The sequence below is a fragment of the Lichenostomus cassidix genome, chromosome Z (assembly GCF_008360975.1).
Source record: "Lichenostomus cassidix isolate B80296 chromosome Z, HeHo_3.0, whole genome shotgun sequence".
NCBI lineage: Eukaryota > Metazoa > Chordata > Aves > Passeriformes > Meliphagidae > Lichenostomus > Lichenostomus cassidix.
This window is the reverse complement of record NC_139511.1, coordinates 51612861-51638283: the sequence shown is the minus strand read 5'-3', so window position 1 is coordinate 51638283 and position 25423 is coordinate 51612861. Positions and strand designations below refer to the sequence as shown.

The following is a 25423-nucleotide window of genomic DNA, read 5'->3' as shown; positions in this document are numbered from 1 at the left end:
GTTGTCATTGTCTAAGGTTGCCAGAGATCCTGCTGCAAGAGAGATGTCTCAGGCAGGTGGGTTGAATCCCTTGTGCGAGTTCTTTATGCTCTCCTTTTACCACTGAACAAGGCTTGAGTTTGACTGCCTAAAAGTTTAGCCAGGAGGGAAGAATCTTCTCAGTCTATCTAGTTCAAGCCAAAGCATAATTCAGACTCAGACAGCTTTTGCTTTTATTTGCAATAATTATTCGTACCCTGTGTTTAAGGAAAATCCAAAATGCTGAGAATAATTAAACAATCAATTTAGTTCTTCTGAAAATTAGCCATACAACAAGCTGTTATTCTTGAAACTGCTAAACTGTTCGCTAAAACAAGAGAAATTATCACATCCAGTCAAATTCAAAAGCTGGATGAAATTCCAGGAAAGAGCCTCAAAAAAAACCCAAAAAATCTGGTAAAATTGTATTTTCCTCCAAAACATTGAAGTCTGCACTCTCCCTTTTGTTTAAAAACAGCAACCATACATCTATTCACCTCTTAGCAAGAGTCTCTACAGTACCTATTCCCAGGGTATCTAAAATGCCACTCAAGGACCAGAGAGCCTAGCAAGCTTTCAAAAGCAGATAAAACCTTTTGAAGAATTAGAAGTATCATAAAAATCAATATTCTTAAAATAAAGACCAATTTTCATGACTATGCCACAAGACAGGATGTATGCAGCTTGTCTTTATCAAAACAAAATATTAATCTATAATTCTCTGGAATTAAAAGTTCATCCATCCTAGGAATGACTGAAAATGTTTCTGCCTTCTTTTTCTACCTCAGATTTATAAGACAGCTTGAGTCTTCTTACTTTGTTGTAGTCTGCACTGAAGAAACTGAATGCATTTTCCTCTGCTGACACCTAAGAGCGGGCCATAACTAATGCATGTTAAAAAAATTTTTTTATTTATTTGATAGTATTCCTCTTAAAAACCCCATTCCTGCATTAAAATTTGGATGAGTTTATCATAAGGCACTTGAGAGGGAGCAAGCATTTACACATAGACATAGCTACAAGTGGCTATAGCTGACAAGACAACTTTAACAATTGCATCAAATACCAACTAGCAAGTCAGAAACTTTGTTAATGCCACCTGGAGAGTCACAGGTACATAAAAGCTACTCTGTGCCATACTACCATTTCACCTGTAAATATTAAAATTCTAGGTAAAATTTTTTTCTTCACCTGGTGAGCAGAAAATCTCATCCAGATTTGTTACAAATCACACCACTGCAAACAGCATGATACACATGGATTACTATTTTTATGCTTGTCGCATACTTGTATATGCCCATGGCTCTGGAAATGTTTTTCTTGCAGCACAGCCACGGACCACAGGGAAGGATAACCTACATCACGTGCTCTAAGGTTGCCTACTTTAACTGCACCATAGTCTTTATTTTAAGAATATTGATTTTATGATACTTATAATTCTTCAAATGGTTTTATCTGCTTTTGAAAGCTTGCCAAACTCTCTGGTCCTTGAGTGGCATTTTAGATACCCTGGGAATAGGTACTGTAGAGACTCTTGCTAAGAGGTGAATAGATGCATGGTTGCTGTTTTTAAACATAAAGGAGAGAGCAGACTTTAATGTTTTGGAAAAAAAATGCAATTTTACCAGATTTTTGGGGGGTTTTTTTGAGGCTCTTTCCTGGAATTTCATCCAGCTTTTGAATTTGACTGGATGTGATAATTTCTCTTGCTTTAGCAAATGTAGCACCATAGGATAGGGCTTCCCAGCCTTGCTGAAATCTGTCATAATAATGAGCAAACCTAAAACATTAGTAAGCTAATATAAATGTGTTAATTTGTAACAAGTGTCCTGCTTAATTTATGGGCTTCCTCACCTTCCTGTGTGCAGGAAAGAAACAGTGAGAAGAAAATCTGCTTTTATTACAGGGATACAGGAGCAAATGGTTTAACGTACTGTGGATCAGTTCTGGTGGCAGCAATGGGAATGAGAGCAGTCAATTGTATATTGTCTCTTCTTCCCCCTGCTACTGTCATTTGGCATCACAAAGCTCTCTAATGTTTGTATGTATTCTTAGGCTACTTGAAAGAGCAGGGGATGTCAAGCAGTCACGTCCCATGCTCTTGGTATGTTATAAACTCCTCCTGTGTGGAAACCAGAAGCTGCCTGACATTGCACAGCAAATTGACCACCTTTCATAGCCGGAAAGGGCATCAGGTATCAGAAGGTAACAAGGTACAAGAACCTTCTCACTCAATAAGACATCAGTCTGGCTGAGACCACTAGAATCACAAGCTTAAAATTGGTCTTAAGTGCCTCCTTCTTCAGGGAAAAGTGTTATTCCAAACACTACACATCACTGGAGGAAGAGATTATTCCCTTATGCTCCACACTTCTAGTCAAAAGCTCTCTGCAGAACTCAGTGAGGGCTGGAGTGTGCTGTCTGCAAGTAAGCAAACCCATCTGAGGCACAAGACAAGGGTTGCAGACGTTCCAGTGCTGACTGGAACTGAGTCGCTCAGGCCTGCACAGCTCAGACAACTGTCTTAGCTCATGCCTGGGGCTGAATCAATAGCCTACTGACAGGTCCTAAACTTGGAAACCCTATGGCAGGTGTGCTGGCACAAGTCAGCACATTCCACTTTTCAAACAAAAGAGGTGCCAAGGTACGCCAGCTGCAGGATCAGACCCAGTCTTTAATACAATGAAGAGCAATGCATCTTAACTTCCAATGCACAGCAAGAGGTCTGCACTCAGTTATTGTAAGAGACTCAATTATTTTTGCTGATTACAAGTTCAAATCATGGTGTCACATCAGAGGCAGCTGGCATCCATCATCGGCCATCAGCTCTGACCACTGACCAGACAGAAGGAAGAGACAACAATTCATACCAGCAGAGAATCCTGCCACAACCTCCAGCACAGCAGAATGTAGAGGTAAATTATAGTATTCTAACCTGACTGGGAATTGTCTCCTGTGTACTTATCCTCACGGTGACTCTTGTAGAACTGCAGATAAGAGTAAAACATATATGTAAGCAAAAAGGATACAAAAAAACTTTAAACACTGTCCATATCCAGCATTTTCCATTCAGCTATTTTTAAAAAAGTGTTTGGCAAAGACTCTTCTTCAGGTGTAATTAGATGTAGAGAAATAATAAGAAAGCAAACAGAGAGGTCATGCAGAAATTCACAGATACAAGTGCTTTTATGTGCTAAATTCCTGTTTACTGCCTATGTTTACAAGGGAGCTGACGGTAATTTTAGGTAGTGTTTTAAGTGTAAATTGCATATTGACCTGAAAGAATAAAATACAATAAAAAACAAATTTAAAAAATCCTACAACATTTTGTTCTTTAAAAATAATTTTCTTAGAGCTATCTAAGCTAATTTTGCATGCATCCCTTCATGGGTCACTGATAAACCGGACTTCAAAAAACAATTCTCAATGAAATTAGGGGTAGAGTTAGGTGTCATTCATCAGATCTTTATTTCCAAGTAGTTTTTAATCATTCTCATGAATGAAAAGTTAAACACAAAATCTTCTTTCTTTGTGCTTCTGAAACGTCTTGGGTAGTTCAAACAGTAGGTATTTCAAGCTTTCTTAGAATTTAGATAGGATATTTCCATATCTTAAAATTTATAGCTATTGCTTGGTCTGCAATAACACAGATTAAGTGTTCCTCTGCTTTTTAATTCTCAGAAATAAAAGTAATGTCCAATTCACAGAAGTTTAATACCTGCTAATCACTTTACCCCTTACTTTTGCTCCGTGGTTACAAGAAAGTATTTTGCTGTTAATAGGAAAACTGACTCGAAATGTCAGTTCCTCAAGTCTTCCCTTGAAAACTGACAAATGATGTATTTGAGTATAGCTAACAGAGACTCTGAGAAGGACTAGAAATAATGCATTACTTTTTTTACTGCAGTCACTTGAGAAGATACACATACCCTCTTACTTCAGATGAATAATTGTCAGTGCTTGACACTGTAATTACACATTATTCAGTACACATCATATTTAGGAGTCCATTACTGTCATATGGTGACTGGTTCTTCTGACCAAATCCATCACCTGCCTATAGCAAAGCATTAGATTGCATGGAAGAATGAAATCCATGGTTGCAACCTGTCAGTTAAAAGAACAGTACGACAAGGTTGCACTTCTGTGCTCTTAGCGTTTGTATCAGTTTGTGACATTGCATGCTGCAGGCTCCTCACGGGGATTATTCAGGAAAGAAAGGAAAGGAATGATACAAATTATCTTTTCTGTCATTCTTGCACACCTTTCACTTTTCTGCTGGGGGTGGGGAGGCAGGTAAAGAGGGTGAAAGGGGAAAAAGAAGGAAATGGAAAGGAATAAAACCCCACAAAGTTCAGGCATGGCTTTCTGTAATGAATAAAAAAAGAAAAAAAAGGGAAACCCTGTGCTCATGCTCCATATAAATCTTGTTCAAGAGAGTAAGAAGTGACTCTTCATCCAAAAAATTTTAAAATCTTGAACACCTCTCTTGTAACCATGTAGAAGCTCTCAGAGAAGTAATCTCATCCAAAGAGAGTAAGGTTAAGGAAATCTCATCAAATTTGGTACAGTGATACAAGGCATCTGAACTGCTTTTTCTGGCCCCAGGCTGGAGCTTCTCTCAGAGCCAATGGATATATCTCTGTCTCCTGCACAACTGGCAGAAAAACTGGCGCAGTCTTCCACATGCTTTACTAAAAAAAATAAACCACATTTCTGTTCTGAATACTTCTCTTCCCCTTCTGCAGGCATGTACTGAAAGAGCCATGTAAGGTAAGTTATGAGGGCAGTTACACAGTTAATCTTGGGTCAATATGTTCTTGAAAGAAACAGCACCTCTCTTGTAAATTTATGAATGTGCAAACACTGGACTATCCTGCCAGGTCTCACATTGACAATGGCAGCATTAATAATTACCTAGGCTCAGCTCACAGGAATAGTCACATGAAAGTCAATCCCCATTCATAAATCTTCACTGTAAGAATGCTTTATGCTCTTTTAAATATATTTTTCCCATGCATGAATTTAACATGCTAAGTTTTTCTATATGATGAATCTGGCACAGAAATACATGAAGGTTCCAGTGATCTCTGATATCCCTTACAGGCGCTGTCACTAATGGCAAATAACACACATACATTTTTTAAGGTGAAACAATGCAAGGGTAATAATGTGAAGGTAATAAGGTGAAATAATATAAGGGTATTTCCAAGTCAACATACATTGTCTGAATGCTGAGATCAAGCTGTTTAAAATTATGTTGATGTAGTGAAATTATAAACATAATTTCATAACAATTATAAACATAAAATTATGTTGATGTAGTGAAACATTGGACATTTGCATCCAAATTTGAATCATGACAGCTTTTACTGCTCTGTAACTTAAGTAAATACTTTATTTTATTTCCTTTTATCCTTCCATAAAGATTTCTCTGTGGCTTGAAAAGGAACCTAATTTTTTTAATGTAAGGGAAAGTTCTACTGCTGCAAATATTCAGGCATTGATATTAGGAAAACTGCATTGTCCAGGATCTCCTACAGTCATGTATTTCCATGAGGTATTTCCATGAGAGAAGTGAAACAGAACAATTATATAGCTCTGTTGGATGCACCTTGCTTTTTCCCCAAGGGACCTTAAATCTCCACACACCATATTTTCTGTTAGGCTGTGGTTTTTAACTGTTGTGGCAGACCTCTACCTGTGGAGAACCTTTTGAAGGCCATATTCCCTGCAATCACCAAAAGTGTAAAACTCCCCAGACCTATGGGTCATCACATTAGTGCTTAATTTGCCAGTAGCTTCTCATGAACCCATACTACAAAGATAGGAATTAGGTGGTGTGTTCCAGCAGTACAGGAGAATATGAATGTCGCCTTGGACACAACTCCTTAACTGAAATTTGTTTCTTAAGTTCCCTTGTTGTCACCAGCAAGGAGAGGCTGATGGGGCACATGAAGTTCAAGGGCAGCCTGGGCTGCAGTGATCATGAGATGAAGGAGTGCAAGATCCTCAGGGCAGTGAGGAGAGCACACAGCAAGCTCACTACCCTGGACCTCAAACTTGGCAGACTTGGGCCTCTTTAGGAACCTGCTAGGTAATAAAGCCCCGGAGGGAAGAGGGGTCTAAGAGACCTGATTAATATTCAGAGATCACCTCTTCCAAGCTCAGGAGTGATGCATCCCAAAAAGAGAAGTCAGTCAGAAATACCAGGAGGCCTGCGTGGATGAACTACGAACTTGTGGACAAACCCAAACAAAAGAAGGAAACCTATAGAGGGTGGAAGCAAGGACTGGTATCCTGGGAGTTATATAGCGAGAATGTCTGAACAGCCAGGGATCATGTTAGGAAAACAAAAGCCCTGACTGAATTAAATCTGGCCAGAGACACCGAGGACAACAAGAAAAGCTTCTATAAATAGCTTGGTGAATTAAAGATTAGGATAAATGTGGTCCCTCTCTGGAAGGAAACAGGAGATGTGGTCACCTGGGACATGTAGAAGGCTGAGGAATTCTATGACTTTTTTGCCTCAGTCTTCACCATCAAGTGCTTCAGCTACACTGCCTGAGTCACAGGAGGTAAAGACAGGGACTGGGAAAGTGAAAAACCACCCAGTGTAGGAGATCAGGCTTGGGAATATCCAAGGAACCTGAAGGTGCACAAGTCCACAGGAGCTGATGGGCATTTGTGAGTCCTGAGAGAGTTGGTGGATGAAGTGGCTAAGCCACTATGCATCATATTTGAGAAGTAATGTCAGTCCCGTGAAGTTTCCAGTGACTGGAAATGGGGAAAGTTGACTGTAATTTCTAAAAATTGAAAGAAAAAGGAAAACCCAGGGAACAACAGGCTGGTCAGTCTCATCTCTGTGCCCTGCAATTCATGGAGCAGATCCTCCTGGAAACCATGCTAAGGCACATGGAAAATATGGAGATGATTGGTGACAGCTAGCACAGCTTCACTAAGGACAAATCATTCCTGACAAATTCGGTGGCCTCCTACAATGGAGTTAAGCATTGGTGGGTAAGGGAATGGTGTCTAACTGGACCTGTGCAAAGCATTTCATGCATTCATGCACACCCTTGACTCTACAGTGGAGAGAGCTGGATTTGACAAGTGGACCACTCAGTGGATAAGGAATTACCTGAATGGCCCTGCTCCAAGAGTTGTGGTCAATGGCTGAGAGTCCGGGTGGAGAGGAGTGGTGAGTGGTGCCCTTGGGGGTCTGCACTAGGGCCAGCATTCCAGAACATCTTTGTCAGGGACACGGACAGTGGGACCAGGTGCACCATCGGCAGGGTGGCTGATGACACCAAGCTTTGTGGGGAGGTCGACACACTGGAGGGGCCTCCAGGATAAGACATGAACCTGCTGGAGCATCTCCAGAGAACGGCCACAGAACTGACCAGAGAGATGTAGCACCTCTCCGATGTGGAAAGGATGAGAGAGTAGGGATTGCTCAGTTTGGAGAAGAAAAGCCTCTTGGGAGTCTTTTAGCAACTTCCAGGACCTAAAGGGGCCTACAAGAAAATGAGGGGAACTTTTACAAGGGTGTGTAATGACAGGACAAGGAGGAATGGCTTTGAACTGAAAGAGGGTAGGTTTACATTAGCTATCAGGAGATAGATTTCTTTACTGTGACAGCTTCTTTACTGTGAGAGCATTGAGGGACTGCAAGAGGTTTCCCAGGGGAGTTGTGGATGTCCCATCCCTGGAAGTTCAAGACCAGATTGGATGGGGCTTTGAGCAACCTGGTCTAGTGGAAAGTGATCCTGTCTGTGACAAGGGGGCTGGAACTAGGTGATCTTTAAGATCCCTTTCCCGCCAAATCAGTTTATGATTCTATGATTTTTACTTGACTTAAGCAGTCCAATCTACAGGGCAAAGAAAAACCAAATAAAGGGACTTTTTTCTGATATTCATACTGCTATTTTTGACAGATAGGTAAAAGTTTGTAATTGTTTTGTACTCTTTATCTTGCATTAAGAATGTCATATCTACACCTCCCTGTACCAGTCTTTCAGCTGTGTGTATAATGTAGAAAAAGCCATCAGATTGTCTTACTTTCAAATCAACATCAAAGCTGCTATAAATGAAACAATTATGAGGTTTAAAAAAGAAATACATATAACTTTATCACTGCTTTTATTATAGAACTCTGTTGCACTCTAGCCTGAGCATTTTAAAAAATCCTGTGATTGTAAATTATATTTTGCTGCTGATAGTAAAATACATGTTTTAGTTCAAAGATGAGGTCACTTTAAAATATTATGAGTCTTATTGTTCAGTGAGAGACATGCAAAGTTCTTCCAAGAATTATGCAGATTTCTCCTTGATTTGTCACCTACCCCCACAAAAACTTGTGCAAGTAGGATGTTTTCAACAGTCAAATGTTACCACCTATGAAATTCTTTCAGTAGTATTGGTTTTCCAATAATGTGCTAATGTTCAGTATTGTTCTACTGAAGAAGGGCAAGTAGACATACTGGTGACTTTCTAAATACTTTTCATAAGAGTCTTTGCCCACATCATGGATAGAAGCACAGAAAATTCTAAATAAAACAATATACATAACCCCTTTCCTAAACAACATGGAAATGTAACCCATTGTCCAAGCACATGCTTGGTCTAAAATGTTTCCAGACATTTCCCATGCTTCCCACTTTCCATCTCATCCCTACAGACAGGCTTCACTCCTTTGCTCACAGAATTCCAGACTTCATTACTACACAGGGCACATGCTAGAGTATTTTTGGGGCAAAGTATGTGATGTGATCATTTGCCTCAGACACTGTCAGAGGGAGGAAACCAGGAGAAGATGACAGCAAACAGCTCCCCACACCACCAGTTTGTTGCAGGAGTAGTGGTGTGGATTTGTGTCTGCAGAGACCCAGCTCAGCTGCTGCTGCCAGTTTCCTTGGGTTGTAGCTTGATTTACAGCCCTCCACAGCACCTCTTCAGCTGAGTGTGTGAGGTGTCAAGTCCTGCATGAAGGCTACACTTTATATAAGAGCCACACATCGTCAAACCTTCGGACCACTGAGCATAGGTCATTAGTTGGTGCAAGTACACCAGACTGGCAAGAACAGCTCAACAAAAAAGGCCCTGAACTCCCTTTGGAATGTGGTGTGTATTGCTCCACAGTATCACGGACTGAACTGTCACTCAACTGTCACAGGAAATTAAAGATGTTCTTCCTCTGCTCAGGAGTCCTACAAAAGCAGAATAATGCATGCAAATGTTGAAGTTCTCTTGCTCACTTCAACAATCAGTGAGAATCTCACTGACAATGTAGATCACATCTTCTTGGAAAAACTGATAAGCCAAAAAATATCAGTTTACTAAAAGCCATGAAAATCATCACATGAAAGAAATACAATACCTGTTTGTTGTTTTCATTGGCACAATGCAGCCTTTTGAGGGACACAAAGTGTCTTATTTTCCTAGCAACAGAAATAATCACTTGTTACTGTATCAAATGGTAAAGAGAGAAGTGAAGTGATACACTGCTGTTCTCTAAAGGAGGTATCTCCAAGCCCTCAGGAAACCAGATACAAGCCCAACACTAGCAAGACAACTGGGTGACAAGCACTCCTTCAGCATTACATTGAGTTTTTGTCCCAGGACACATGATCCTCTTTTTGCTCCAGGAATTCTCCTGCACATCTGGGAGCTGAATTTGGCAATGTGTCCGTTCTAAACTACAAAGGTGGGAACGTGTACAAGCACACACACAAACACGGGGGTTGCCCAGCTGCTAAATACATGGAGATTTATGTCAAATTTACAGATGCAGAAAGCAGAGAAAAGGCTCTAAAAACCAGAAAGCAATCACGTTCCGGACAAGTTAGTTACCCTCCTTGACCGACCACAGGTGTTATCTTCACGTGCTGCTGGATACTGTCTCCTGATTTTCTTCTTACATAGTAAACTCCTTGCCATTCCTAAGGAAACACAACAGACACAGCATCTAAGCATACATAGCTTGCAAGCAAATATTCATTTATTATTGCATAGTCCTGGTATACTAAATCATTGTTTTCATTTCAGGGTTGTCTTTTTTAAAATAGTATAAAATTAATATACTATAAAGTATAACACACACAGAGAGAGAGAGAGAGAGAGAGAGAGAGAGAGAGAAAGAGAGATGGAGAGAGAGAGGGGGAGAGAGAGAGAGAGAGTGAGCAGCAGCAACTACGCACCCAGTGGAGAGCAACACCTTTAACACACATTTGAAAGCATAAGGACAGTGTAATTATGTTTCTCTTGGAAGAAAGTATACAATTTTTACAAGGAACTTTAGGTATCATCTACTTAAAGAGGTGACATTCTCGCTAGGTGCTCCCATAAGCAGCAGTGGCTGCAACACATCCAGAGGCTATCTCCCTAGGGGCCAGCAGAAGCAAACCCTATGCCAAGTGCCATTCAGCTTTGAAGCTGTCAGTTGTCACACAATATGTTATGCTAAATTTCAGAAGTCCTTTATCCAAAGATGTCCTTCAACTGACTTCAAAGAAGAGAGATTTTAAGGAGGGAACTACCTGGCAGCAGAGAAGGATGAAGTTGGAAAATGGGTAGAAGATACCTTTGAGCAGGTAGATGTAGCTGCTGGGCAGCCCATATAAATGAGAAGGAGCACAGCAGGTAGTGTACACAGCCTGTAGGTACTGTTAATGAACCAAGGTGAACCTGCAAACAACTCCAGACAGTGACTCACAAAGCTCAGATCATTGCTGGATGTGACTCAAAGGTTCAAGAACTCCCCAAAGTTCTTGAAGCAGAACGTGAGATGGGGAAGGGTGACAGGTATTTCTGCAACCCAGGGGAGATAGGATAAGAGACTGTTGCATGTATTAGGGGAACGTATTGCCAGGCCCATCTCCAGAACAACAGGAGTTCACAGTGCACTGCAGATATGCAGATATTCTAACTATAGTTAGGAAGGCAACTCCCACTGGGTGCCAATACATTTTGGTGCTTTAAGTATGCAGTCAGTGAAGGCTCTGCTGTTTGACAGAACAGTTACACATTTTGGTTGGATGATTCAGCCACCTGAGAGACTGACTGAGGGACAAACTGTTACATTCCAACTAACAAAGGCTCCATGGGCTCTAGGCAAAACAGAAACACAGAAAACATTCTGATACTGATCTTAAGCCAACATATCAGCAGGAGTTCAGTCAGATCCTAAAAACAAAGCTAATGAAGTCTGTAGTCACTTGTCTGTGACATGGGCTGTTGTACTTACACATCTGAGAAGCAAAATTCTGGTCTTATATGTGTACTCATGGAGAGCACATCTTGTGTTCTTAAACCTATAGCAATAAAAAACGAAGCAGAATAGAGCTCTCTAACAATTTCACATGAGTTTGTTTCATTTGCTTACCTTTCCTTTTTTAATAAATGTGTTTATGTTGTCTAAAAGATCTGCAGAGTTTTTATCACTTTTAGGTAGTTCAGTGAGCTCCTTGCCAATAAGCTCTTCCTTGCAGTATCCCATCATCTGTTCAAAGGCTGGATTAACATACTGCCAAAACAAAGGTATTGTTAGGATAATGTCAAAAAGAACTTATTTAAAGGATAATAAGTTACTTATAACTATAAAAGTAGGGCTAAAGCCACAACCACATATCCCTTCAATTCAGTGTTTCTCATATAAAAATATTATGCAATGGTGAAACATTTTATTCAATGAAGAGGCTGAACACAAAAAGAGGGCAGGCGATATGTAATCTCCTATCAGAAGGCACAAAAATAGAACTAATGCAGGTCTTACCAGAAACAATATTAGTGAAAACTATCATCTAAATGAAGTTACAGGAGGAAAAGTCTTAAAAATTCAGCAGGCATCAGTATGCAGCAGCCAGAAATTAAGCAGTTCAGTGCACAAGGCTTTCTAATGGGCAACAAAACTAAAATACTGAAATAGAACAGGAACTACTGAGCAAAGATGTCTCTGGAGTCCCTCTTTTCAAATTCTATAAAATAGTTAACATTTTCCCCCCTACCTGAATGACATGATCTTCATTGGTTATTTCTACAGCTTCCTGACAATGGTCCAATGCCGTAAACACCGCATTACAAGCCCTGAAATTAGCAAACAATTAGCACATTAGTTTTATTGTTAGAACATTTTGTTCACTATAAATACATGATTAAATTGTACTTATTGGTAGATGAATCACAAAATAGCAGTTGTTTTGACTAGACCATGTCACTATCTTTATTATGACTTTTTCAGAACATCTAGCTTCAGACATCCGTGTTGTTAACGTGCTTTTACTGCAGATAACATTGTAAAAGTGCTCATAAGTATTGCAACATCTTAATAGTGTACTTGTATCTACATACATGCTCTGAGCAGCAGGAATTAACAATTAACAGTAAAAATAACACATTACTATTACATCAGAAAGTTTCGTGATCATTAAAGATTGGGAACACAAAAATCATTACAACAGATATATACAAAGTTTTCAATGCAGCAAATAGATTGGCACCATCAAAGAAACTGTAATACAACACAGTTAAAGGAAACAATTTGAGCCATCTCAAAGTTCTAGTCCAAAAAATATCAATTTTCCTGCTTCCAAGTCACAATGCAGTGACTGGATTTCCATTCATTCTGATCTTTGAGGATCCAGACAATCTTTGTTCCCCCGCCCTGTTTCTTCCCCAGGGCTATACTTGAACTAATGCAGGAAAACAAAAGCCTTTTTGCTACAGAATTCAAATTGCTTAAATTATGATTTACACAAGATAGCATGAACATTAATATAGGCCCCTAATACTAGGGGGAAATGTATATCTCATAGAATCATAGGATGATTTGGGTTGGAAGGGACATGAAGATCCGGTAGTTCCAACACCCTACCGTGGGCAGGAAGAGTGCATACTAGAAGAAACAACCCAGGCATACTTGCTTTGATAGATGTCAGAAATTCATCTTTGATTTGGATTAAAGACAAACTAATTACCTTCTATATAACTAGACAAACTAATTATCTTCTATATAACTCTGGTTGCAGGGAGCAAAAATGCACCGTGCATAAACATTCTTGTGTACAGTTATTACCTAAAAGGAACATCTTGCTTCCAAGCTGCATAGTAGGGTTTGAATTAGTACCAGTGACTAGAGAATTAAGAAATACAGGACATTACTACTTCTGCTTATTGTGGAAGTAACTCAAAACCAAATAGGATACACAAAAAGACATACACTGAAACACAGACATGCAGCTGTGTGAATAAAGATGTGTAGGAAAAAAGTGTTTTATACAGAAGATGACAAAAGTATTTCTGCTTATATAATAAAAGGAGCTCCCAATGTAATTTTACAAGTGATTTTTTAGCAGTTCAAGCTGGTTCCCAAGTGTAATTTTGTGCTGTGTGAAGGAACTAATTTGTCTCAGTCATAGATGCCTGTCTAGTGCTGCTAGTAATGCTAATAAATGTAATTACATATGTTTTCTGTAAGAAAACACACAGACGCATTTACCCTATTCAAGCCTTAGTATTTTCATTTGATCTGGCAAGCACGCCAGCAAAATTACAACTTTAAATGGCCTATCTCCCCTTTAATTAGCATACAGATGTCCAGCCAAGTTTCAAACCAGAACCAGTTTATGTGGAAAAGCAGAGTCTATGCTAGGAATGGAAAGACACTTCTGACCACTGACATGAACTCATATACTGTTCTCTGGGACTAGTGCTACTTTTCCACCACATTTCTTTTGTGTCTGAACACTTGACATATCCTGGGTTTAATTCCATCAATTAAATTTCTGTATTCTCTTCCCCTTCACTTTTACAAAGCTGTACAGAAGACCTGCAGATCAGCAACAAGTGGCACAGATGTGCAGTGCAACACTGTTTTCCCCACTTAATTAAACCACAAATGAAAAAAAATGAAAAAAAAAACCAAAACCAAAAAACCTGAATGTCATAATCAATACCACTTCTCATTTTTTTTCTCAATTTTTAACGGCATCTGGCTAATAAGGCAGAGGTACGGGGAAGATATTTCTGCTGAGTTTTGGAAAACAACTATTAAAATAGTGTAACCCAAAATTCAATTTTTTTCCCTGTAATTTCACTGTAATTGCAGTCTGCAGACATGAACATGCAATCACTTGAAATGTGAAGTCACTTTGGTATCAGTTTGCAAAAAAAAAACTCAGGAAAATCAACTTCTTAAACAGAGACACTGAAACTTGTAGAAAAGTAATAGTACTTTCTGTTTATGGAACTGGAATTAATTTATGCCACACAGAGAATGACTCCCTCTCTGCATGTCTTTCCTATAGTTTCATATGGTTGCATTGCAAAAATATCTACATGCATGCATAAGCACCTATATTAAATATAGAATTAGTCACATTAAAGAAAAAGTGCATGTGAGAATAAACATAATTTAATTTCTCACTAACATATAAACCTGTGCTCCTGGCCTGCCAAGTCTTAGCCAAGCAAGAAAATAAATACTCAGAGCTGAATCAAGATCATATTCAGCTCAAGCCTTTAAATACGAAATCTCAGACACATGAGATCAAGAATGGCTTTGTGAAGTTTTACCATCACATAAGTTAGCAGCCCATACCTACACTGACCAAATTTTCTCAGGGTACCAGTTACTAAGGCACTTAAGTTTGTCCTTTACAAAATAACAGAAGGAGAAAATATAAAAGTGTAGTATATTAGTTAACATACAGATGCAAGGCACACATATGCATAGCTAGGAAGAAACAGAAAGTAACCTGATACAATTATTTAGACCAAGATGTTGATGTTTGCAGTTTCTTACACTTCTACATACCGTAATTTGAACTGAGATCGCACTTCTCCGTGTTCTATTTGAACCAGTTCATTGTAACAAGCAGTTACGCTGCTGTTCTCTGTGAATTGCTGGAAGACAAATCAAGAATGCATGAAAAAATCTGGAATGGTTTTAAACTGTTATTTCTGTTCCTGCATCTAAAACTTAAACTTTTTAAAGAGAGCTGGCCTGAGGCCAGCAAAGGCCCACAAAAGTGATTCAGCACCTCTGCTGTGAGGACAGGCCAAGAGAGCTGGGACTTTTCAGCCCAAAAAGGAGAAGGCTGAAGTAGAGAACTTATCAAGGTATATAAATATCTGACGAGAAACTGTAAGAAGACAGAGCCAGTTTCTTTTGAGTGGTGCCCAGTGACAGGACCAGAGGCAACGGGCACAAACAGAAGTACAGAGGTTTAGGGAACCTGAACATCAGGCAACCCTTTTTTTTACTGTGAGAGTGACCTGGGCATAGGTTGCCCAGAGAGGCTGCAGAATCTCTATCCTTGGAAATGTTCAAAAGCTGTGTGGCATGGTCCTGGACAAGTTGCTTTAGGTGGCCCTACTTGAGCAGGAAGGTTGGGAAAGATGGAACCTAGAAGTCCCTTCCAACCTCAACCATCTTTTCTTTTCCTGTAGAAATAAGAAGCTTTCATTGTACCTTTTGTGTTGAATAATCATCTTTTCCTCAGGAACTAGTTTCTAGTTTTTAAGACAACAGATATATCTAAATACAAAGCAAGTATAAAAATATGCTAAGTTCTTAACTGGATTTTCCCATTTGGTTTTGGCAACCCAACAGATACTCTAAAAAAACCCCAAATACAGTCTCACACAAAACCAGTTTTGTCTCGATGTTTTATTTTGAACATCCATCCTTAATTCAGAAGGGAAATAGAAAACCGTAGAGACATAAAACATTCATGTTAAAAAAAAATAAAATATTTGGCGTTTGTTTCCAAGCAAATATGGCAGCTAAAGCTCAGAAAGTGAAGTTACTTTGCTTCTCAAGTAATCTCACTGAACGGTCACTGTGAATTCAGAAATGCAGAAAAGTATATAAAGTAAGAAGCATGCTGAGCACAGTGAAGAAATTCTACTCCAGACAGGAGAGAATGTTCTCTCTGTTCAGTTTGAAAGCCTTGTGGTTGGTCCTGCTGAAATCAGAAATTTTATGTTGCTACGAAAGAAGCAGATTCTCTGACTTCAGTTAAAGTTTATTGATCAATCATATGCACTGACTTTAGCTATCACAGGAAATGCCCTGTGTTGTCACAAGCTCTCACAGCACAGCTGCATGCAGAGTCCACACCAGCATGCAAAAACTCCAAGGAACAAAGAAGAGCTTTTAAGAAATCTGTTATTCTCTCCTGTATGAAAAACTGTTTTGGGGACCAGTGGCATAATTCCAAGTTGTGAGCAAAACATAAAAAAAATAAAAACAACTGTTGGCATAGGTCTGTTTCACTCCTTAATGTTAAGATCTTAAAATATTTCTGTAACTTCCACTTTACACATTACAGAATGCACAGGAAAACAAAAGGAACAATATCAAGTAGGCAGAAGCAAAGGTGCAAACAATACTGTGCCTTTGCAATCAAACTGCCTGCAAACAAACTTCTACAGCAGTGTAAATATAGATTTTCAGCTTTAGGGTGCTCTTTTAGATATTCAAATATATTTGTGCTGAATTTAAAACAATATGAAAACAAATCTATCAATAGAAAATTTATCAATGATTGAAACTTATTTTATAAAATAGACTTACTAGAATATACTAAGGCTCTTTATAAACTGAATTTTACAGTAGTGTTGTTTACTGAAAAGATTTAACCACTCCTGTTCATGGACAGAACTCTTGGCACAAATCTGTTTCTAAGAATCAAGAATTGCAGCTTATCAAAGTGCTAACCCCACTCTTAACTGTTGTATAGTCTTCTGCAAATGTACAGAATCACCTTATCTAAGTTCATAGTGCTGATGCTGGTCATTTGCTGGCTGACGCAAAACTGAGAAATCAACCGGGACATGAAAATAGCAGGAATTTTCCTTTTCTAATCTGTGTACTTAATGTGACACAAGAATAAGAAGCACTCTGAACTCTCAGATACTAGAAGGTAGACAAAACACTTTTCTTTTAAAAAAGTTTCATATTTATACAGTACAATTTTATTTAAGTAACACATATTCTTAAATTATTTTTTACTTCATTATAACTGGATTCCACTGTTTGTACCACAGAACTTGGTACAACCCACAAGAGTTATAAGCTAGCAGGAATGCATAATTCTTCTTGCTTAGCAATAAGAATTAGTTTTAATATTACAGACCTCTTTTATTCCAATCTAGAAAGTTTTAATAATATCTGGTCAATGAGAATCAACATTTGTTTAGGAAAAGAAGTTCAAAATACAAGACAAGTTTGTAATACAGTAACTGCAAACATTAAGATCCCCTGTTTGCCAATGTAAATCATAGCTAAAAATCAGTCAGGAAGCTAAATCACCCATTCAAATTAGCCCATCCTAAGTAGGCCACCACTATTAGATTTATGAGGCTGAGAGGAAAAAGAAAATCAGCATAATTTATGTACTGGATTAACAACAGTATTAATACACAAACACAAAAGCTGTTAATGATATAGAGGGAAAATCAGAAGATAGAAAAAATAGACTTTCTTGAGAAGAAGAAAAAATAGAGATAAGTCAGCATAAAGAAAAATGTATGATTTAAACAGGTATGATTTTCCAAAAATAAATTTCATTTTTGCTGCTGAGGAAGAGATCCCTCTAAGTACCATCTCTCTGTTTGAAGAAGGGTACATTTAAATATATTTGTGTTAATAGATGTAGCCCCTACTGATCCCCATCCAAGCAGAAATAATTCCTATGTCCACCCCACAGCAAAAATAGAAACTTTGGTATCAGATGTGTTTTAAAGTCTTGAGAATAATTCCAATAGGGAATTATTACATTATGCAAGCTCTCTGATAAATTTGGGACAGCAAGAGGGAAGAGTTAGTGCAGCTGTCAGGTGCAAAAAGATTTTTCTTTCCAAGGCAGAGAGCGCCACTGAGCTGTGTCTCATAGCCACAGAGTCTCCTCTGACTTTACTCAATACTACATCTACAGTTAAAATCTAGCTCACAAAACTTATTGCCCTGCATCATTTCCAAATGAAACACTAGATCTGAGAAGTAATAATGTTTTCTTTAAAAAATATTAAAGTGAGATAGACAGAGAGAGAGAGAGAGAGAGAGGGAGAAACTACACTAATAAAGCACTGGCATTCTTGGACTGACCTTTCTCTTAGACTCACCTTTTCCAATTTTCAGAGTATCTAAGTGCTTTAGAAATGCTTTGGCACCACAATACCTTTGCAGTAGAGGCAAGATCTTACACCTCTTTTTTTGGAGATGATCTGAAAATGGTAATTCTGGTTCATGTTGTGCTGTGTAAACAAACTTGGGCTGAATGTGAGTTAGCTCAGACACTGGACTCAGTATGAGCACAGGAGCATGAGATTCTGCCTGGATTAATTCCACCTCTTCCCTGATTTTTCTTACTACAGTTAATTATCATAACTATATATATATTTAAGAAAATACATACAGTTAATTCTAACTCCAGATGTGCTTCTTTGCTTAAGTACATAACCTGCCTTATGAATGGCTAACTTAAAAAATGCAGCTGATTTATTTTAGAGTAACATAACATTAATATCCATCCAAAGCCACTCATACGAAGACTGGAAGAGGGTAAGCAACCTAGATTTTCAGAGCTGACAACTCCTGCCTTTCTGCTTTATCCTACAAAGCCCTCTGAGAAACAGTCTGAACAGTTATCTCCCCTTCTGCTGCCTGCACAGGAGTGCCTCTAACTCTGTCCTAAGAAGAATTGGTGCAAAAAACATGACAGCCATAACGGGGAAAAAAAAATCCTCTTCACAGCAGGAGTTTCAGGAGTTGGACCAGCTTTGCAGTCCATTTAGAAGAGACATCCCAGCAGCCTGAGACACAGAGAGGGGTCTGGGTAACAAGTCATCATGCTGTGATATGTTAATCAGAGTCTGCCATCCTTTTTTTTAGAGCAGTAATACACAAAACCCACCCAATACTCAACCAGACCACACAAAGGTAAGCTCAGTACTGTTGCTATTCTGAAAGGACTAGCTAGATCACAGAGGCTCTCATTTCATGTGTTTCTGGAATACACTCTTGAAAAGAAAACCAAATCAAGGGCCACTGGTTTCTTATCAATAAATTTCTGACAGAAGAGGAGGTATAATTTTCAATTTCGGGACACAGAAGTGTCTGTAATTTATGAAGTTACTATGTTTTCTATATTACATAGGCAGTTTATACATACCCTATCAAAGCCTGCATCAAGAAGAGGAAGAACAGAAGTCTCTTCTTGGTCAGTGGATCTACAAAACAAAATCACAGAACCACAGTATTATTCAAGTTGGAAAAGACTGGTAAGATCATTGAGTCCAACCTTTAACCCAGCACTGCTAAGCCCACCAGTGAACCATTTCCCAAGTGCCACATCCACACGTATTTTAAATACCTCCAGGGATGGTGATTCCACAGTCCTGGGTAGCCTGACCCAGTGCTTGCAACCCTTTCAGGGAAGAAATTTTTCCTAATGTCCAATCTAAACCTCTCTTAGCACAACTTGAGACCGTTGCCTCTTGTCAGATCCCTTGCAACTTGGGAGAAAAGACAGACCCCCACCTGGTTACACTCTCTTTTCAAATAGTTGCAGAGAGAAACAAGGTCTCCCTGAGCCTCCTTTCCTCCAGGATAAACACCCCCAGCTCCTTCAGCTGATCCTCACAGGACTTGTGCTCCAGACCCTCCACCAGCTCCACTGCCCTTCTCTGGATATGCTCCAGCACTCCAATGTCTTCCCTAGCCTGAGGATCCCAAATTGAAGACAGGATTCGAGGTGTGGTCTCACCAGTGGGGTACAGGGGGACAATCCCTGCCCTGGTCCTGCTGGCCACACTACTGCTGATCCAGGCCAGGATGCCATTGGCCTTCTTGGCCACCTGGGCACACCCTGGCTCATGTTCAGCTGCTGTCACCAGCACCCCCAGGTCCTTTTCCTGTGGGCAGCTTTCCAGCCACTCTGCCCCAGCCTGTGGCACTGCCTGGGGTTGTTGTGACCCAAGGGCAGGACCTGGCCCTGGGCCTGGTTGAACCTCACACCTTTGGCCTCAGCCCATGGTCCAGCCTGTCCAGATCCCTCTGCAGAGCCTTCCTGCCCTCCAGTAGATCAACACTCCCACCCAGCCTGGTGTCACCTGCAAACTGACTGAGGGTGCACTTGATCCCCTTGTCCAGGTTATTGATAAAAATATTAAGCAGGGCTGGTATATTGTATGGTCACACAAAACTTGAGGATTAGATAGTACAAATTTGACAGAGTTCTCTAAATATAGTGAACTCAGTGAGAAAAGTTTTGCATAAAATACATAGATAAAATGATACTGCAACAGAAGCTGGTGCTACAGTCTTCTGTTACAGGTGTTTGCAGCTTTTACTACAACTCGATAGTTATTCCTACAGCAAACCTGACAGATCCTCCAGAGAAGTCCTGTATCTCTTCACATACACAGAAGGGGATTGCAAAAAGAAAGTATGGAGAAGGTAAAAGACATTCTGTGATATTCTATGAGAAATAATCTAAAAAAAAGTCATTAAGATATAGGTGAAGCTAAGTTGTAAAATCTTGTTCAGCAGCAAATTTAGTTGAGTTTCAAACCTTGGCTGTAATAGTTCTCCTGCCACTCTATTTCCTAATATTTTAATTGATGTAGGAAATTAATAAAATTACGACTGGATTCAGTAGCTTGTAGGAGTTCTGACAAGGGTATTTGAAGGTATTTGATAAATAGATATTTAAGTCAGTAAGAATTCGTCCTAAATGCATGGTGTATGAATTACTGAATAAGGGTTTCAGGACAACATTCTGGTGAATTTAGCATCAACAGGATTGAAGTTCACGTCATCACCTAGTTCAATAAACAACAGTGTGTTATTTGGTCTAGATATTTCCTTTAGAAAGTAATACACAACTTTCTGGTTTTGGTTTGGATTTTCTTTTTCTCTTAGAAACTAACACATATCCATCTAATTTTGTTACTATACAAGGCATTCTGAACGTGATGGATAATATTAGTCTGCACTAAAGCTAAGTTATCAAACACTCGAATAAACAAGAAACATCACTAGCCCATTTCAGGTGAAAAATACTAAATTTACTGTTTAAGACTTGCTAGTAAGATACTTTCTCTTATTAAATAACTCCAATACATTGAATAACTGTTCTTATAAACTAAAATTAAAGTCTTTCGCAAACCAGTGATACTTACGCGCGTGGAACCACAGCAAGTATCACTGTGTGCTCTGATGGCTCTGCGGCACGAATTGACCTGAGGGAACAAAAATTTCTCACTTACACCAAATGCTTTCTCAATATTGCTCTGAGCATCGTCACTGAAAATATAAATGAAAGTGAGGACTGAAAGACACCATTGAGGCTAGAAAATAGGATATTGCACTGCCAAACCTACCTATCTCCACTTAGACAAACCATTTTCATTTTGCCACCAGATTTCTCATTTTGCTCTGTGCAGGTAAGAAGGTGAAAGCTCCAAAACCACAGAGTACAAACATCACCTTTTCAAACCCACTCCTATGACCTAGTGAACGTTTCCCCTGTGTACTCAGCTTATCTGGGGCAGACTGCCCTGAATGTGTGAGTTGAGAAAGGTCAGCCCATGCAAAGCATTTTCAACGCCCTTGACTAATTTAAACAAGAATCTCTACCCGCTCTCATATTTAACACTGTCCTTCTAGACATTGCAAAATTTTGTTTAGAGAGTGGGAAGTGCTTTCAAGGCATGCAAGCAAGAAAAGTGGGCATAGCAAATTATGAAAGACTATAATTTATTAAATATTGAATAAACAAAATTTCACCATCTTGCTTATTATCAAGAAATTGAAAAAGATGCGACCAGCTATCAGAAGAACACGCTGTCTGTGTTTTACTGGGTAATGATAAGTTTTTTCACTCATATCACACTGTCCCAAATAAACAATCTTTATGTTTGTCTGTTGATCTTTTAGAAAAACTTATATCAGCACAAGTATTTGAGCATTAAAATGCCCCTTGTCATAAACATGGCTAATTTCAGCTCACAGCAGACTAGAAGCACAGTGTGGTGCAAAATGTATGCTTCAGCTAAACAGTGTATTTTAGCAAAGAATCCCCACACTAACCACTTGCAATCTTAATGCTGCTTACACACAATCACATAGACCAGAATAGTGATGCAAACTTTTGCGAAGAACTGGCACTGCCTGACCTTGTGGACAAACAAACACATTCCTTTGAAGTCTGCAGCTTCAGACCTTGCTGCAGCAGTAAGCCAGGAAAGAAGCAGCACAGACAGCAGGGAATAATTTCACAACAGCTTTGGCTTATGCTCTGATAGAAGCCCCATGACCTAGAGACAATTCTAAAGGTCAGCTTTGGCAGAGTGTGTAGTTTTCCTATTGTTATCCTCTTACAGATGTATGCAAACCTCTTGGCCTCAGTCCCCAAACTTGCGTTTTACTACAATATTTGATATTCAGTTTTTGTTTGTTGTTTTTATCTCCCCCCCCAATTTTTTTGTTTTAAAATTAGGACTTTGGTCTCGTACAATGTATTCTGAAGCTCAACAGAAGCATAAGATCTTTTAAGTTACCTGCAGATATTGTCGGCATCAAAATATTTGGAGTTCCTGTGATCTATAACAATTATTTCCTGGTGCTTATCCAGGAAACATTCAAGTGCTGATTCTGGAGTCCAGGCAACATTGCACCTGTATCCTGCTCTGTCACAAGCCCACCAGAAACCATTGCTTTGGTTGTCTTCTTTTGCAAAGACCAGCAAAACCTGCAGGGGATGGAAAACAGTAGCATCACATTAAACACATATAGTAGTCCTCTGCATGGTGCAAGTCTTAACAAACACTTCTGCCCTATGGAAGACTGAGTTTAGTTTGAAAGTGGGAAGCTTGAACCACAGGTTGTAAAACAGGCAGTGCAGTAGTACATCTTTCTTAATGGACAAAGTGGCCATCAACAGATAATCAATAGTCAACTGTTTTAAACAAGGACTGCTTTTTAGGATCAAGCTGGCTGGCCACATGATGATTTTTTCCTACCTCCTGATCCAATTCAATCAGCAGCCAGCCAGTGTTCAAACATCGTTGCCACTCTCATCAGGCCATCCTAGCTACACACACCTTTGATTGTAATGAGCTGTCTGAAATGCTACTGCCTTAATTATCACTTATCATCCCTGAAGACGTGGGCAAATAATTGACACAGTTTTACTTCTTCTCTCTTCTTTAATGCACAAAAAATGGCATTAACCAATATTATTTCAAAACTGGAAAGAAGAACACACAAGCAGGTATGTACAGGATGAAATAGAGAGGAAAATTATTAAAATATGAGAATATTTTACTCAATAAATTGTCCCAAATTGTCCCTAAGTATATGAAATAGTTTAGACAATTAGTCTAACAATTAGTTTAGACAATTTCAACTGAACAATTAAAGAACTGCTAACACAAGATCAGGTAGGACTTGTATTGAGGCACCACTCTAAAGACCAAGGAGATTCTGTAGGAAGCCTGTTTGCAAGCTGACACAGAACAGAACAGAGGCTGAAAACAGCTGTATTTCTATGCTTCTCAAGGAAAATAAAGTGTTTTTTGGAGACCATGAATTTTTCATCTTTGCCCTATAATGCATACATTATCAGTGTCCAATTTATTCATCCAGGTCATGCAGATATTCCCCATTACAACTGCACATATTTACCATAGCTGCTGATAACTAACCATGCTACCCTATGTGTCAGATGAAGAAAAGGGCTAATTTAGTGCAAATATGCTGTGAAAAAGAAGGCCTCAAAAAGTCAAAAGTTCATCCACAGCTATTAAAATGGCACAAAAAGTCAGCAGCCAGAGAGTATTCATATATAAAACAAAATCCTGTTTATTTCACAAATAATAGTCATCCCCTGACTTCACTGAAACAACCTGTTTAAGAAAAATATGGAAAATTTTGCTCCAAATGCCTGTAAGAAAGGTCAATAACCTTTATCTCGCCTGCTTTAGGCAGCTGTGGTGTCAGCACATGTATTACAACACCATCAGTCTAGAAGCTAGAAAAGGTGACAATAGCTTTCCTCTTGAGCTGTCTGGATTGTTGAATTCTAAACAATAAAAAAATCAATCAGAGTTACTGTGACAGGACAACCAGTCAGAGTTTCATTAAACAATGGAAGAAAATTATATGCTCAGAATTTCTGTAAATATTAAGAATGTAAAAGTTTCAATTTATTGGAAAGATTTTGATTGCAGCTTTCAATAAGTCGATTTGATTTACTGAAAATTAACAACCAAAGTAACTGTTGTCACTCTCCTAATCCCTGATTTTTTTCTAGCCTTTTAAGTGTTGGAAAGCAGTGATGTGGCCAAGCTGAGGACTTTGCTGATTCCTGAGTGAAGTCTCTACTCTGATACAATCTTCTGTTTGGTTCCAACAGCCATTAGTTTTATTTTGTCCCTAGTTTGAAACATTATGGGGAGAAAAATTTGAGGGGGCAGGGGGGTGTGCATTTTTTTATATCTTCCTTCTCTCAGCACTCCCAGTTTGGAAATAAAGGATGGCAAAATGCAATACTTCACCAGCTGTAAAATAATGAAGCTTTAATTAAACCATCCAGTCCCTCACTAGTAGCTAATTATCTGTGTGCAAATTCTTCTGAGAATATTTATTTTAAAAATTGTTTTTAAGTATTACTACCATGCTTTCTCATCAACATTTGTATGAAGCTTATTATAAATCATCAAAACATAATGTAAGTAGATGTATATTTGAAGAATGCTCTCAAAGTCAAGATAAAAGTACAACAATCCATATAAACAACACAATCAAGGAAATGCTTAAATTCAATCTCTGTTTCTTGGCCAAAAACTGCATGTAGTTATATTTTTGCTGCATGATTTGCCAATGTTACTGTAAAAATACCAATTTATTCAGTGTTGCCCAAGTTTAGGAACACCATGGACTTTCTCTGTAGAGGCCTTTACAATTATGGTGACATGCTGAAATTTTTACCCTCTTTCTAAGTATTTGCTTCACACAATTACTGCACATCTTGTCCAGAAAATGGACAGATATTTACTTTAAAGAATTTGAAATACAAGAAGAAACACCAGCTGAGTACACCCAGGGTACCAAAAGGAAAATGAAATTACAGCAACTGATATTTAATTATTTTCAAATAATCATATCCCAGCAGGAGATTTTCAAGGTGGAAAAGACATAGTATCTCTGAATAAAGTTACAGAGGGACTCCTGTTGTATTGGTATGAGGGAACAGGGAAATGCTGTGCATCATCGTGCTTTTTTTGCAGCTCATCAGAAAAGATCACAATCATCAGAAAAAAAAAGGAGTTTTATGTCAGTGCTGTGAAAGAGATGATGGCAAATTAATGTCTCAAAAGGTGAGAAAATGCAGCATTT

The 25423-nt window shown here is 38.8% G+C and overlaps 1 protein-coding gene across 2 annotated transcripts in view; it reads right to left on the bottom strand.

The window, feature by feature from the left end:
• The window catches only part of PDE8B (phosphodiesterase 8B), a 77741-nt gene that overhangs the window by 14138 nt on the left and 38180 nt on the right, over nt 1-25423 (bottom strand). For both annotated transcript variants that reach the window (XM_085042988.1, XM_085042987.1), the window contains exons 3-11: nt 22585-22775; nt 21205-21264; nt 19194-19251; nt 14831-14919; nt 12024-12102; nt 11402-11542; nt 9871-9959; nt 9398-9458; nt 2954-3005 (exon numbers count right to left, since the gene is read on the bottom strand). In XM_085042988.1, coding sequence (XP_084899114.1) covers nt 2954-3005; nt 9398-9458; nt 9871-9959; nt 11402-11542; nt 12024-12102; nt 14831-14919; nt 19194-19251; nt 21205-21264; nt 22585-22775 — 820 coding nt within the window. The remainder of the gene's footprint in view (nt 1-2953; nt 3006-9397; nt 9459-9870; nt 9960-11401; nt 11543-12023; nt 12103-14830; nt 14920-19193; nt 19252-21204; nt 21265-22584; nt 22776-25423) is intronic.